Source organism: Pollachius pollachius (assembly GCF_949987615.1).
Source record: "Pollachius pollachius genome assembly, chromosome: 20".
Lineage (NCBI taxonomy): Eukaryota > Metazoa > Chordata > Actinopteri > Gadiformes > Gadidae > Pollachius > Pollachius pollachius.
The window spans coordinates 9,183,219-9,198,248 of NC_136953.1; the positions used below are offsets into that span (position 1 = coordinate 9,183,219).

At 46.3% G+C, this 15,030-nt stretch overlaps 2 protein-coding genes across 4 annotated transcripts; one reads left to right on the forward strand and one right to left on the reverse strand.

Annotated features, from left to right (window-relative positions):
- Positions 1-7: 7 nt before the first annotated feature.
- ino80b (INO80 complex subunit B) lies at positions 8-3,283 on the reverse strand. 2 transcript variants are annotated; one of them, XM_079757788.1, is made up of 5 exons: positions 2,847-3,283; positions 2,296-2,515; positions 1,829-1,992; positions 1,285-1,457; positions 8-983 (listed from the first exon to the last, which is right to left on the reverse strand). In XM_079757788.1, exons 1-5 carry the CDS (start codon positions 2,884-2,886, stop codon positions 519-521), a joined length of 1,062 nt encoding a protein of 353 aa, XP_079613914.1. In that variant the 5' UTR covers positions 2,887-3,283; the 3' UTR covers positions 8-518. The 2 variants fall into 2 exon arrangements, with proteins under 2 accessions (XP_079613914.1, XP_079613913.1); XM_079757787.1 differs by having other exon boundaries at positions 2,296-2,518.
- Positions 3,284-3,570: 287 nt separating this feature from the next.
- aadat (aminoadipate aminotransferase) lies at positions 3,571-14,500 on the forward strand. 2 transcript variants are annotated; one of them, XM_079758074.1, is made up of 14 exons: positions 3,571-3,658; positions 3,905-3,979; positions 4,283-4,451; positions 6,145-6,277; positions 6,740-6,814; positions 7,590-7,799; positions 8,721-8,786; positions 10,356-10,438; positions 10,525-10,621; positions 11,702-11,763; positions 11,936-12,000; positions 12,150-12,256; positions 13,025-13,126; positions 13,343-14,499. In XM_079758074.1, exons 2-14 carry the CDS (start codon positions 3,913-3,915, stop codon positions 13,382-13,384), a joined length of 1,278 nt encoding a protein of 425 aa, XP_079614200.1. In that variant the 5' UTR covers positions 3,571-3,658; positions 3,905-3,912; the 3' UTR covers positions 13,385-14,499. The 2 variants fall into 2 exon arrangements, with proteins under 2 accessions (XP_079614200.1, XP_079614201.1); XM_079758075.1 differs by lacking the exon at positions 3,571-3,658 and having other exon boundaries at positions 3,909-3,979; positions 13,343-14,500.
- The last annotated feature ends 530 nt before the right edge of the window (positions 14,501-15,030 follow it).

Here is a 15,030-nt window from a genome sequence, read left to right on the forward strand (position 1 = left end):
CCATGAATTGTGTCTGAAAACAATTTGTTATTTAAGATGTACAGTATTTGTTTTTGTATGGAAATCACGCTTTATAACAATGTACATTTCTTAGAGAATTAAAGTAAGTGATTCCTATTGGTTGGTAAGCCAGTGTCATGATCATGTTGAAGAATTAAAAAAAAAAAGAGTTAACAGGGGAAGCAGTTTGTAACAAAAATAAAACCGCAGGCAGCGTCTTTCGATATATAAATGTTCCGGTAATTCGGTTAAATTCGTTCACTGATTTTTGTTTATAACAAAATAATGCCATCAATGGGGGGGGGGGGGGGGGGGGGAACCTGATTGGACACAGCACACACACGTTACACAAATACTTTACTTACAAAATGAAAAAAAATTGAAAAAAAGAATGCAAATCCAGTCCTGTTTCCATGGAGTTTTGTACCTCACGGGCCGCCTTCCTCGACATTCTAGTGCCTTGCTCGACGGTCTAGTGCCTTCCTCGACGGTCTAGTGCCTTGCTCGACGGCCGGGCCTCACGCGGCGCTCTGCACCGGCGCCAGGTTTTTCATGTAGCACGCCAGACTACACAGCGGCACACCCGTCCTGGAGCAGCAGTACTTCTTGCGGTTGTCGCACCCCGTCACCCCGCAGGGCGCCGGCGCCGGCGGGGGCGGGGCCGGCGCCGCTGTGGGCGGAGCCACGCCCACGGGGAAGGAGATGGCCACGCCCCCGGCGGCCGAGTCGCTGTAGCGCACCATGGGGCACTGCGCCTGCTTGGACTTCCTCTCCCGCATGCTCTTGATCTTGGCCTTGCTGGTCTTGGTCAGCCGCTCGATGGTCTGGTTCTTGCTGTCCTCCGCCTTCTTGGCGGCCTGCAGGCGCCGCTTGCGGGCGCGCTCTTCCCGCTTCTGCATCATTTCGGCCGTCATCTCCTTCTCCTTGTAGCCCATGGGCAGCTCCAGCAGGGGCTGGCTCTGCTGCTTGTGGAGCAGGGCTTTCTGTAGGGACAGAGAGAGACCGGTTCAGTGAGCACAGCTGTGACCCTCGCTTACCTCTTGTGCTGCTGGTGTCTCTCGTCCATGAAGCTAAACATTGAGAGCGGAGTTTGTAATTGTTTATCGTTTTGTTTGAAGCAACCAACAGTGAGTTTTTTGTTGGCCTCTCGCTCTAGGACGCCTAACGGGTAGGGCTGTACACATCAGGGTTCGATCCCAGAGCCTTTGGGCTTAAGAGTCCGGCCACTGAACCCTCCCCTCCCGTTGTGACCCCCCCGCTGTGATAGGTCGGTGAGTCGTGCACCTGTCGGGCCGTGAGCAGCGACTCGTCGACCTCCTTCTTCAGCTCCCCGTTGTCGTCCAGCTCTCCTTTCTCCAGGGCGTCCAGCCACCGCTCCTCCTCGTCTACCGGGACCGCGGGCAGCGAGTCCGAGTCCACGTCCGGCATCGGGGAGGTAGCCACGTTGCTGTCCTCATCTTGGGGGGGGGGGGGGGGGGGGGGGAGAGGAGGAGAGAAATCAGCCTATCTATCAACACCATTGGATGTAAGAATCACGAGAGAAGCAGCGTGTAGCATTTCTTTCTCACCATGTGTCTTTGAAGAGGGATTGGGACCTACTGTCCATATTAGTGGGATGAGGATGAAAAGATTTAAAACTTAATTTTCTGCAATCCATGAGCATTAAGGACTGAAACTGATCATTGGCTTTAACACAGGGTGTACGATGTATTCCCTGATTTAAAATATGATCACCCAAACCTTACAAAAAAACTTTATTTAAGCATGTCCTGGACTGCCAAAGCCCATCAGGGTGTCAACGAAAGGAAGCCATCGCAGACGGACTCACCTAACCAGGCCCGGTACTGCTCCAGAGGCACGGATGGCTCTTCGTCGTCATCGTCTTCGTCATCGTCGTCGTCGTCATCATCGTCATAGTCATTGTGTTTATTTACGATCATCAGCGGTGAGGGCGGACAGGCGACGCCAGGGTGCACGGTGAAGGTCGGCACACTGCCGCAGATAACGACAACAAACGTTGAGCGGGAGTACTAGCGGAGAAATAGTACTTTCCGGAGCCTCACCGATATACACTGAGCGGTGCGTGTTTAAGACTGGACGGGCAATCACTAATACAAATATGCAATTCATCAGCACAGTATTCCCATTCTGGTAACTATTCGAATGTAGCACTTGAAATTTTACAGTCTAGGAACACACTAAGCGTCAACAAATCTATTATATTTTTATAAAATGATTTTTGATAAAGATGCTGAGGGTGGCCTTTATGTGCGGTGTAGAGGGGCTCATCGTTACCTCTTAGTGCCAAGTGTCTGGCCCCCCAGTTTGATCTTGAGCCGTAGCTGTGGTGGCGGTGGGGGTCTGGGCATGGGCATGGGCATGGGGTGGTGGGGGTGTTTCTCCAAGGGCTCGGGGAAGGCGTGGCCGCCGCTGGCGTCGTCGCGGTGATGCTTCTTCTTATGCTTCTTGTGTTTTTTGTGTTTCCTCTTGTGGAGCGCATGCAGTCCACCTTCGGCTGCTGGGCACAGAGAGAGAAAATGGGTGTCACATTAAAGAACATTGAAATTGTACTTTGAAAGTGTACAATATAGGGCTACAGAATGCATGTTCATGCAGCTTTACTCAAGTGCCATTCTGTTTTAATCAGATATATTGTAGTAACGGAAAATGTATTAACCTCTTCATAAATTCCGCCATTCATTGGCTCAGTATGCCGTCCATCACTGACTAGTTTGCAGTAGTATATTCACGATATAGAGTACCCATTTTGTTTGTAGAAGCAATCCTCATAGTTAATGTTTACCACATCATAACCGAACAAGGTCATCCATGACGCATATACTTACCAAGGAACCTGGGGTGGATCATGTCTTTCCTTTTCCCCATTTAACACTTGGAGTGTGCAAAGGGCTTCAGCTGGTCAGTGATACATCTCAGCAGATATCTTCCGTGAAGTCAATGTCTTCCTCAGGTAAAGTACGGTGATTTTATTCTATAATCAGCCTTGCCCGCTGTAGCAAGTGTCCCTGCTTTTTGGCTTTCACACTATGGCATGGATGTCCACTCTGGTGCACATCCTAGTATATAGTTAACGATAGCGTCCACGAATTAGAAAACGAAACGCTGTCGGTTACCTATTGTAGCTAAACATCAGATTACATTAAAGTAAAGTAAAGCTTCCTAATACACAGCGAAGTAAACCATAAGCAGGTGAACGGCATTAACTGGTCGGAACTGTATTGTTTTGAAGTATCTGAGAGCTAACTGATGATCAACGCTGGGTACTCTTCTTCTTCTTCCTTGTTTCCTGTGATCATTTGCAAGCGACCCTAACCGCTGCTCTCTAGCGGAGGTTAGATACCAGTGTCAGTAAATTCATCTAAATATTTGATTGGTTGTTCGGTAAATTATAGGTTATTATTGGCATGCCCAAACGATTAGATCAGTATCGCTTTGTATCATCCATCGAAGAAGGGAAATGTTTTGTTGTACTGTACATCAATAGGAACGCTTTATAGCATTAGATTAAAAACGATAAAGACTCCGGAAATGTAGTTTCTGGAGTGGCCACGCCGCGGTGTGGTGTGTGGTTGACTCATGATCACGTAGAGAAAATGTACTGACCACCAATCCGCTAAGGATAGTGCCCATACGCAAGGTCAGTCATGTAAACAGGTCGTTACGGAGTAATTTGTTCTCAAATCGTAGTAATGCTGCCATTCCAGGGTGGCTACTGTCCCAACTTGTTTTGATACAGTAGCCCGTATCAATCCAGAGAAGCAGTGAATTAACACGTAGTCAATTTGTCGGTATTTTCGCAGTTTCATAATTACCACATGGTGTCAAATCATAATTATTAATAAAATAGTTTGCATGAAAGTTTTCATTTCCATTCCATTCTTAGGAACAACAATGAATTACTCCCGGTTTCTGACAGCAGTCAGCGCTGCTAGGAAGCCCTCCGCGATCCGATTGCTCAGTAAGTTTGGAAGCTGCATTTAAGAAGAAAAGCCCTTGTTTGTATAAGTGACTGCACACTTTATAATATGCCTTCTAAATAATTTACTCAGAAGGGCAGAAATGCATGCAATGTGCACTTAACCACTTAACGTGTTAAACCCGTTGCAGCATTAAACATCCGAATAAACTTCTGTGTATAGTAGATACTGCACACCTGCATATGCATTATTATCCCAATACCTCATATATTAGGTATTACATCACAATATAATATTGTATTTCGTCTCACATGCTACTTCTCCTCCCCCCCCCCTTCCTCAAGCCGAGATCCAGGAGCGCTCGCCCCCTTCAATGATCTCATTGGCCGGTGGAGCCCCCAACCCCAATACCTTCCCCTTCCGCTCGGCCTCCTTCACCATGAACGACGGCTCCACTTTTTCCTTCGACGAGTCGCTGATGAAGAGGGCCTTGCAGTATTCGGCCTCAAGAGGGTAACCCCCTACCCACACTTTTCCATGTCCACAGGCAGCCTTCCTCCCCCCCCCCCCCCCCCTTATTCCAGGCATACCTTGAGCAAGATGCCTATCTTTCGCCTAACTACCATAAATAACATGCATCTGGAAAAAATAAATTCACTGTTAGTTGCTTTTTAAAAAAAAAAGTAAATGAAAGAATCATTGATTGATAAGATTCATTGAAAGATGGATTGATAATTCGGAAACTGAATGAACACTATAGATAAATTGAACTTGATTTCTCGAATACGTTGACATATAAAGTCGTTTGTTCGTGTGCGTTCATTCCACAATAACAGGCTATATTTTATATGATGACCTCATTGGAATGTCCTCCAAGCACGCTTTCTATTGTGAATGAAATCCCAATGGATCAATGTCCTTATCTCCATGATCCCTCCTTCGTATCCTGTTGGACCTGGAAATGGGTCCTGTCCAATCACGGCAGGGTGAATGTTATGTGAACTGGTTGGACGGTTTGCATGTAAACTTTGTCTCACACAGTTCGGGCACTTACTGTGTCTCAGGCACTCTGTCACGCAACACCTTGTCAGTTTGTTTAACCAGGCCTGAGGCATCGTACAATGCATGTCCTGCTCAACTCGGTCCCCATGACAACCACTAACGTATAGATAGATACAGTATACTCGGGATTATCCGGACATATTAACGTTTAGTTGCTAAGAAACCGAAACTCCCTGCCCATCAGTTTGTGTCTCACTCACTCACTCACTCACTCACTCACTCACTCACTCACTCACTCACTCAGAGCCACTTCATCACAGGCCTAAATGGTCTGTATGTCCGACCACATACTTAAGTAAGTAAACGCAATCATTGTGATGTATACAATTATATCCATACTGTTTGCTGTTATTTTGAGTGTGGTACATTGTAAATTAGAGATAGGTGGTGATGTTTGCATTGTATTGCCAATAATTACAATTGTAGCAACTACCGCCATTTATTTCCTAATCTCACCAGTTAAAACGAGGAGTGTTTTCACACATCATTGATTGCCTGGTCAATCATTGCATCCAACGAATACGCAATCAAAGGTTTTTGTGCGTCTATCTACCCAACTATTTCCTTTTTTTTATTTGACTGAGCCATCGAAATAATAATTTCTGTATTGCAATTGTAATATAACTGGGAAAAAAATGTATTTTTTGTACTGTCAACCACCGACTCAGTGGATGATCCTTAGAGCAACACGCGTGTGTATTTGCTTTTAGGGACTCCCATTGTTGTGAATCAATGTGTTAGCCGCTCAGGGGCGTCCACAGCTTATCTCGTCGTGGCTCGCTTATCTCTCTTTATGGGCTTCTGAGTAAACACAGCCCAGCGATCTGAGCTGATCCGTCACGCGGCGGGCCTGTGAAGTGGTTAGAAGTGCAGCGATAACACCCCGGGGATCTCTCTCTCCAGAGCCGGTGTCGCCCATCGGTTCAAAGCACCTCCATCTCCTCCTTCCACTTCGGAGAGCTGTGTTTCAGTTCTTCTGCTTCTCCTTGTCTTCTCTTTGTCCTTTTTCATATAGCATATAACATCATGATCAAAATGATATACATAACAAATTATAAAAAAAAAGAATCTATCTATTTATCTATATTTCATTAGTTCTTTGTTCGGTCCTTGTTCTCAGTGTGTGTTCTGCGTGTGTCCTCAGGATCCCAGAGCTGGTGGCCTGGATGAAGAAGCTGCAGCGGGACCTCCACAACCCGCCCAGCGCGAGCTACAGCGCGGAGAGGGGTCAGATGGACCTGTGTGTCACCACGGGCAGCCAGGAGGGCCTCTGCAAGGTGAGCCAGCCGCCGGCAGGCGAAGAGGCCGAGGGCGGCGGTGGTGCTGGTGGTGGTGGTGCTGCTGGTGGTGGTGGTTTTTAACTAAGGCGGAGCTGGCTTTTAAACAAACGGTTGGATGTCAGCAGAGGGATTATAAAATGGCTCCCCTGAAGTAGTACGCGATCCCTGTTTCATTTCTATTGCAAGTTATTTAATCACATGCAGTACAGGTCGTAGCCTGACATGGCAGGATGTGTTTTAGTCTGGAACCTCTCAGCTTGTTTTGATGACTACGGGTGTGTTATCACTTTAACAACCAATCGCTGAATTACAAAGTTACATGAAGCGCTTTTGGTTTATTGTCTAGAGATTGGTGGTGTTTTGAAGTGACCGGCACTGTATGGGGTTCAGTCTCTGAGTCATTCTGTTGGACCTCATGTGGTCCGGTCTGAAGATGTATTTCTCCTTTTGTTTTGGCAGGTGTTTGAGATGCTGGTGAACCCTGGGGACAACGTGCTGTTGGACGCGCCCACGTACTCAGGCACGCTGACCGCGGTGAGTGAGTGTTAGGAACGACATGCGTGCTGACATCTGCTTCTCGGCCTCCCTTTCATTCTCTCAGCCCAAACGGGTAAATAGCAGGGAGACATTCAAACCCTTTTTCCACGATGCAGCAGACGGGTACCTTCCGAGGTCCGTGTATGAAACGGTACCTCTCTGGCCCTGGAACCTCTTTGGTCGTCGGGTTCTGATTGAGATCCTGCTCCTCAAACATAATGATGAGTTGAATACAAAGCAGTCAAGAGATGCCTCATAAGTGAACACACTAATGGAAGATATATAAATATAACATAATTGTCATATTTAAGGAAAGATGTTCCACTTATAAACCTGAACTGCAGCCTTATTAAGGGCTTTCTTCAAAGCATATACCTGAAAAATCTTTGAAATTCTGGGGAAATTAAACACTTGTAGTCAAGAACACTAACGGAAGAAATATAAATATGACAGAGTTCATTATGAAGGAAAAATGGTAAATGAAGAAGTTCCCCTTAATGCCATACTGTGCCCTGGCAGTGAGATTCTTGGAAACTAATGACCCGAAATGTTGATTGCCTGATTACAGTGATACATTTTATTTGAAGGCGCCTTTCTCTGCACTCAAGGACACCGTGCAAAGATACACAAAAGTCATTACAAAGAAACAGCAATTAGATAAATAAAAATGTAAACAATAGTAAGAGACATAGCAATTAGCATCAGACTTTAGCGGCTCATACCAGCTCTCTCTCTCTCTCTCCTTCACTAACCAATGCTCGCTCGACCTCAGCTCAAGCCGCTGGGCTGCAACCTGATCAACGTGGCGAGCGACGAGCACGGCATGGTGCCGGCGGCCCTGAGGGAGGTGCTCTCCCGCTGGGACCCCGCAGAGGTGCATCAGCCGGGCAGCACGGCACCCCGGCTGCTCTACACCATCCCTAACGGGGGGAACCCCACCGGCGCCTCCATGACCACGCAGCGCAAACAGGAAGTGTACGAGGTACGGCCAGGGGACGCTAGGGGGAAGACGATACAGGTCTGGGTTGGGTTGACGCTGGTTGTCGATGCGTGGGGGGTGAAGGTGAAGGTTCATCTGGTCAAAGGTTGTTTCAAATGTAGGATTAGGTGGGGATGTTTTTATGCATCTTTTTGGTGCAAAATGAGAAAAAAAAAAAAATATCATGAACCTCCGAACTTTAATTGAGGTTGATCCGACCCAAGATGTTATTTGATTGGTTGGTCATTTTGCATCTGAGGGTTTTTCATTATTTATAAATTTATATGTTTTTCTTATTGCATTTTTATGCTTTATGAGAGTGAGATAGACGGAAAGGTATTGGAGATAGACGACTGTGCCTTTTATGGAAAATATTCCTGAGATTATGTAATATGGAATAATTTCCCACGTGGCATTGCACTCAATGGGTTTCAGTGTCTACTTCCGTACACACAGCCTTGGTCCGTTCAAACAGCCATATGCAGACAGTGTTTGCGTGCGTGCACGTGCAGCGCTCTCACGTGCGAGCCCAAAGAGCGCCGCCTCCAACCTCCTTTGAAAACCCGACACTTTCACCACATCTGAGGAACATACCGCCACACCACGGCTCCACTAACAACGCTGCATTCAAATCAAAAGGGGCTATATGAGCAAGGAACATTTACACTGCCAAGGCTGTTACCAAACTAAATAAAGGAAAAACAACAACTTAAGAAAAACCTAAAATAAAAGCACAATAATAATACACTTTTAGATATAATGCACACAAAAAATGCCATGGACAAAATAGAATATCAACAATTTTTTATCAAACATTTAATGAAATATCTGGCTTCACGGACACGCACAGAGAAAGGGGAGGGGAGTGTCGGTGGGGGGTGGATTCTATTCACTGACCACTTCCTGTCCCCCTTGTCCTCACAGCTGGCCAGGCTGTACGACATGCTCATCATCGAGGACGACCCCTACTTCTTCCTGCAGTTCGACAAGGTACGGTCGACGCTTTTCACTCGGGTGTCGTTGTAGCACCCTCACAGGTGTGGCTCGTTACACTGATGAGGGCTCCTTTAATGGGAACCAGGGCCACGGTAGTATCCCTCTCTTCGCTAGTTGGGTCTACTTCCCTTGCCCTGGACTGGCTTTGTTGGTTTCAAACTAGCAGTTGGCTCGATTAGTTTGCACCACCAATGCCTATTGCATTGTCCTTACTAGCAATAATGTATTAATACGGAAAACGAACTGAAGCCGTTCGTTGTCGCCTCTACGTCATGACTACTGAGTTGTAACCAATCAACAGCAAGCTACGTTCTAGAAAAGGAAGTGCTTGAGAAGACCAGAGAGGACAATAGGGCGAGGGCCGCCATGACCACTGAGAGCCACGGGATAAGACAGGCCAAGGCCTACACATCCCAAAATTATATTCTTTTTTAATAATGCCCCTTATTTTTGTGTGTTAACTGACACATTTTCTACCTGCTGAGGGGTAGGTGTACATATTAGGAACTATTAAGCGCTCTGTAAATAACAAGTTTGTGTGGTGCAAAAACTAGGTTTGATTGAGTAATATGTTAACCCCTTTGTAAACACATGGCCTATAACACTTTGACGACGCTTGAAGATACTGTTGCAACCAGCCCATCTGTTTTTGTTTAAGTACAACCCCTGGCTCTTTTATTCATCGCTCTCTCTGTCTGTCTGTCTGTCTGTCTGTCTGTCTGTCTGTCTGTCTGTCTGTCTGTCTGTCTGTCTGTCTGTCTGTGATCTCTCTTTCTCTCTCTCTCTCTCTGTCTGTCTGTGATCTCTCTGTCTGTCTGTGATCTCTCTCTCTCTCTCTCTCTCTCTCTCTCTGTCTGTAATCTCTCTCTCTCTGTCTCTGATCTCTGTCTCTCTCTCTCTCTCTCTCTCTGTCTGTGATCTCTCTCTCTCTCTCTGTCTGTGATCTCTCTCTCTCTGTCTGTCTATCTGTGATCTCTCTCTCTCTCTCTCTCTCTCTCTCTCTCTCTCTCTCTCTGTCTGTGATCTCTCTCTCTCTCTGTCTGTGATCTCTCTCTCTCTGTCTCTCTCTCTCTCTGTCTGTGATATCTCTCTCTCTCTCTCTCTCTCTCTCTCTCTCTGCTCTCTCTCTCTCTCTCTCTCTGTCTGTGCTCTCTCTCTCTCTCTCTCTCTGTCTGTTATCTCTCTCTCTCTCTGTCTGTCTATCTGTGATCTCTCTCTCTCTCTCTCTCTCTCTGTCTGTGATCTCTCTCTCTCTCTCTCTCTCTCTCTCTCTCTCTCTCTGTCTGTGATCTCTCTCCCTCTCTCTCTGTCTGTCTATCTGTGATCTCTCTCTCTCTCTCTCTCTCTCTTTCTCTGTCTGTGATCTCTCTCTCTCTCTCTGTCTGTTATCTCTCTCTCTCTCTGTCTGTCTATCTGTGATCTCTCTCTCTCTCTCTGTGATCTCTCTCTCTCTTTCTCTCTCTCTCTGTCTGTGATCTCTCTCTCTCTCTCTCTCTCTGTCTATCTGTGATCTCTCTCTCTCTGTCTGTCTATCTGTGATCTCTCTCTGTGATCCATTATCAGCCCTGGGCGCCCTCCCTCCTCTCCATGGACGTGGACGGGCGGATCATACGCACCGACTCCTTCTCCAAGATCCTGTCGTCGGGGTGAGTCAATCCCCCACCTCCCTCTTAACCTCAGGGGAGCTCAGGGCCCTATCCCCATAACCCCCCTGCTCCCCTTGTCCCCTCAGCCTGAGGATAGGCTTCCTGACCGGGCCCGCGCCTCTGGTCCAAAGGGTGGAGCTCCACATCCAGTCCTCCACCATGCACACCAGCACCTTCACTCAGGTACCTTCCTCCTGTGTGTGTGTGTGTGTGTGTGTGTGTGTGTGTGTGTGTGTGTGTGTGTGTGGGGACACGAGCAGAACCGAAAGCACGTGCTTCCTGGCTTCGCCCCAGTTTCACTCTCATAACCTGCAGAGACCACAGCGATTTGTACCTTGTTTGTTTAGGTCCAGTTTCAAACCCTTTCATGGTTATTGTTTCCATCTTCCTGTGGCTGCAGTCGGAGCAGGATAACAGGAAATGGCCCCAGCGCGGCTGATAGGGGCTGGTCGTGTCGGGCTGGATTGGCTTGAGAGTAGTAGCAGCTAGCGAGAGAGTCAGATACCTTATCAAGAGTGATTAAAAAGTAATGCGAACGGTGTCGATACGGGTCGTAAAGCAGGGCTTGCGGTGTCATAACCTTCTTTGATGTTTAATCTTTGTTGTAAGGGTAAACAGCGGTAGAGGAGAGGAGTGATGGTATCCTTGGTTGGACGACTTCCTCACCGAGTGGAACAAACGCACACAAACACACACATATGCACACACACAGTGAAGAGGATTAGATCACAACACATTGAGCTGTTTGCATGTTATCCGTCATTATCAAGCATATTCAAACACACTTCACCACAGCGCCGATGCACTAATATTTGCACAATGCAAATGCGGAGCACCTGGGCCTGTCCCTGTCCGCAAAAGGGAAGGCGTCGAGCTCGGATACAGGATGTTTTAAAGCCCTCAATGTACAGAATACTGGTTATTGTGAATAAATCAGCTGTGGTCCGGCTAAGCTAGACATAACTCATAGCAGTTGTGGCCATCGTTTTTTGCTGCTAGCACAAAAATGTGCTCATGCTGTTTAGTTTCATTTTAGGGAGATTATTATTACTTATTTGCCAGATACAGAACAATATGAGTCGCCCTGACGTGGTTCAGTCGTAGCTTGATTGGCTCAATTCCTGGTTTACAATGTGTGCTGCTTACAGTATAAATGTGTGGTTGTTATATGACTTGGTTGGATGCCCAAACTTGGTACACACCCTAAAAGGGACTAACGTATAGCAGTGGGCTCCGACTAAGCTCTGGTGTCTCTCTGTCTAGCTCATGGTCTTCGAGCTGCTGCACAGCTGGGGCCAAGAGGGCTTCCTCAAGCACATAGATGGGTACGTCCCGATCCGCACAATACATGTGTGTGTCTGTGTTTGTGTGTCCCTATATATCTGTGTGTGTTTGTCCATTTGTGTGTGCATGAGTTATTCTCCATATATCTGTGTGTGTGTGTGTGTGTATGTGTGTGAGTGATGCCTAGCCGTGGTTTTCTCCTTCCTGCCGCAGGGTCATTGAGTTCTACAGCAAGCAGCGAGACGCCATGTTGTCCTCAGCGGACAAGTGGCTGAAAGGTTGGCCACACACACACACACACACAAATTACCCAACACACACACACACACACACACACCTGAAAGACTCTAGTGCAATGATGTGACTCGATGATGAAAGGTGGTAGTTATTGTGGTTGATGTGTGTCTGTCTGTCTGTGTGTGTGTAGATGTAGCGGAATGGCATGCCCCCTCTGCAGGCATGTTCCTGTGGATCAAGCTGAAGGGCATCGCCGACACCAAGCAGCTTATCGTGGAGAAGGCCATGGAGAAAGAGGTGGGGACCACACACACACACACACACACACACACACACACACACACACACACACACACACACACACACACACACACACACACACACACACACACACACACACACACACACACACACACACACACATCCATATAAACTAGGACCCCATCTATCACTGGGAGAGTGTATTTGTGTCTCATCTGGTTGTCACTGGGATGATTTTCTACGTGTTTGTTGTTTGGAATGAATGACGACTTAGGGAATTATGGAATTACATGCTCTAAATGTTGAAAGATGCTTTTGCAACTTTCTCATGATGCATCTTGAAACGCTTTTAACTCTGTGTGGGTGTCTATCTCTCTCTGGTTTCTGTTCTGAATAGGGCGTGCACTGGTTTAGGAAAGGCCAGCATTATACTAAATAGATTAGTTATTTCAGCGTTAACTCAAATTAACTTACTCTGCAGCTCACACGCCTCTATTCAGAAAACCAATGCGCTCTTGATTAGCTTAACACATTTCTAAAAAAGGGAGGCATGGCACTGCCCTTGGTACTATGGCTGTGGCTACCAACACTTTAGTAATGGGCGGAGTGCAGCCAACCCCATGGTTATCAACGATGAGTAGTTGGAGTATAGCCGTCGCTACGGTTATCAGCACTAATAAATGCTAGATGCAGAGATTGTCCTTAAGGTTACCGACTGGAAGCAACGGCGGATGTACAGCCATCGCCACGGTAACAACCACTAAGTTATAAAGTACAGTCCGATGCTTTGTAATGGGTTGACAGGTGCTAATGGTTCCTGGTTGCGAGTTCATGATTGACAGCTCCAAGCCCTGCCCCTACGTGCGAGCGGCCTTCTCCCTCTCCAGCCCACAACGGATAGACGAAGTTAGTCTCTCTCACTCTCTCTCGCTCTCTTTCTCATACACACATGACCTCGCACTTTCCCTCAAAAAACAAGCGCTTATCTCTCTCTCTCTCTCTCTCTCTCTCTCTCTCTCTCTCTCTCTCTCTCTCTCTCTCTCTCTCTCTCTCTCTCTCTCTCTCTCTCTCTCTCTCTCTCTCTCTCTCTCTCTCTCTCTCTCTCTCGTTGTGTGTGTGCAGGCCTTCAGGAGGCTGTCCCTGCTCATCAGAGAGGCTCAGTGACGACCGAGGCCCACTGGAAGAGGAAGCCCTAGTCCCTGGGGGAGTGGGGATCTATTTCTGGCTGTTGATGTTTGGTGTAATGTAGCATGGGCAAAGCGCTACAATGACACCAAAGCATGTGGGAGAAGAGAAAGGGATGTTCTTTTCACTGTTGTTGGGGTCTTGCTGTTATTACACAGGATTTTCTTGAAGGTATTTTAAAGTAAACAATGCGTGGCATTGATACGGCAGAAGGCCATTGATTATGAATGTGCCTGTGTGATTTGTGTGGTAAGGGTCATTATGTACGGGAGACCGTATTGACCAATACCAGTCATTGATAGCTGTAAGGAGGCGGGATTTGGGGAATACGGATTGGGGATGTCTTTTTTTTATTGTTGTTTGCATACACAAAAATAACATCAATCGAGATCTTAGCTAATAAGCTTCCTCTCGAGCACTACACTGTCACAAAGGTAAACAAGTGTTGTATCATGTTTGTTTATAACTCAGGAATCCATCTTGTCCTCTGATAACAATCGGACCGCGTGTGACAATCTTAGCAGTGTGTTTCTGAAATGAACTTGGGGGAAAACGAACACATTTTAATCACTACTAACGGTGTGAAGGTTTACTGGGCGAATCCAACCGGGCGACAGATATTGCAAAAAACCCTGCATATCGGGATCATAAAGTGTGGACAGATTACACAGGACGACATGTCCTTTGTGCTTTCATTCACCCTTTTATGACGGAGCTCCTGAAATACTCTTGCTCAGCTGAGAGGGAAGATACCATAGCCTCTAAAATTCTGATGAAACGCTAACACTCTACAACACATGAATGACCCAATAACAACGAGGGTCTCATTATGCCGGTTTAAACAGCTGATGAATAAAAATGTTATATCCTCATTAAAAAGAAAAGTGAATTTTGATGAGTTATCTTCGCGTGCATTCTTTAAGAATGCCTGCGTTCACTGCATTTCTTATCTCGAGCTAATTGCAACAGAGATAATACAAGTTTAACCTCATACACAACGTTTTTTGAATTCACACCATGATGTATTGACGGGTGAGAGCATAACATATAAAACTGACTGGTCAATGCAGGCCTATTAGCTCGAGAGGTCTTCTGTAACTTTTCATTATCCATCCGCACAGTAACGACTGTGTCCTAATGCTCTCCATAAAAGGTTGCCTGTCTAGCTGGCGGGCTGCCTGGATAGTGGGGGAAAAAACTGAGCAGCTTACTTTCGAAAGACTACACTGCTTAGAACACTTACAATAAACATTGAGTTTATACTGTCAAGTGAATGCCTATCTAGTGATGCTCTATACTAATGGATGGCATACATCACCATAACATAATGGGATCACCGTTATCATTTTATAGTAGGCAGGGCTACTACACTTTTGTTGTTTACACACATACATTGTGTTTGATGTATGGACTTTTTCTACATGGATATTCCCTTAATATACATTTGTGTGTTTTCTATTTTCATCCTGACAAGACTCTATTAACTAATCCCACACATTAAGCGCATTGATTGTAAACAGAAGAAGAAGAAGAAGAAAAAAAAAGTCTGAATATGAATCGATATAGGTTAAAATACAGGACAGCGCTGTGAACTTATGGTTGTGACGTAGGCGTATGAGATTTCC

Excerpts from the sequence above, each read along its gene's own strand:
- ino80b (XM_079757787.1), bottom strand. The coding sequence starts at position 2,886 with ATGGGGAAAAGGAAAGACATGATCCACCCCAGGTTCCTTG. Across the intron at positions 1,458-1,828 it reads GCAGTACCGGGCCTGGTTAG|ATGAGGACAGCAACGTGGCT; the intron begins GTGAGTCCGTCT and ends CCCCCCCCCAAG. Across the intron at positions 984-1,284 it reads CGCTGCTCACGGCCCGACAG|AAAGCCCTGCTCCACAAGCA; the intron begins GTGCACGACTCA and ends CTGTCCCTACAG.
- aadat (XM_079758074.1), top strand. The coding sequence starts at position 3,913 with ATGAATTACTCCCGGTTTCTGACAGCAGTCAGCGCTGCTAGGAAGCCC. Across the intron at positions 6,815-7,589 it reads ACTCAGGCACGCTGACCGCG|CTCAAGCCGCTGGGCTGCAA; the intron begins GTGAGTGAGTGT and ends GCTCGACCTCAG. Across the intron at positions 12,001-12,149 it reads AGCGGACAAGTGGCTGAAAG|ATGTAGCGGAATGGCATGCC; the intron begins GTTGGCCACACA and ends GTGTGTGTGTAG.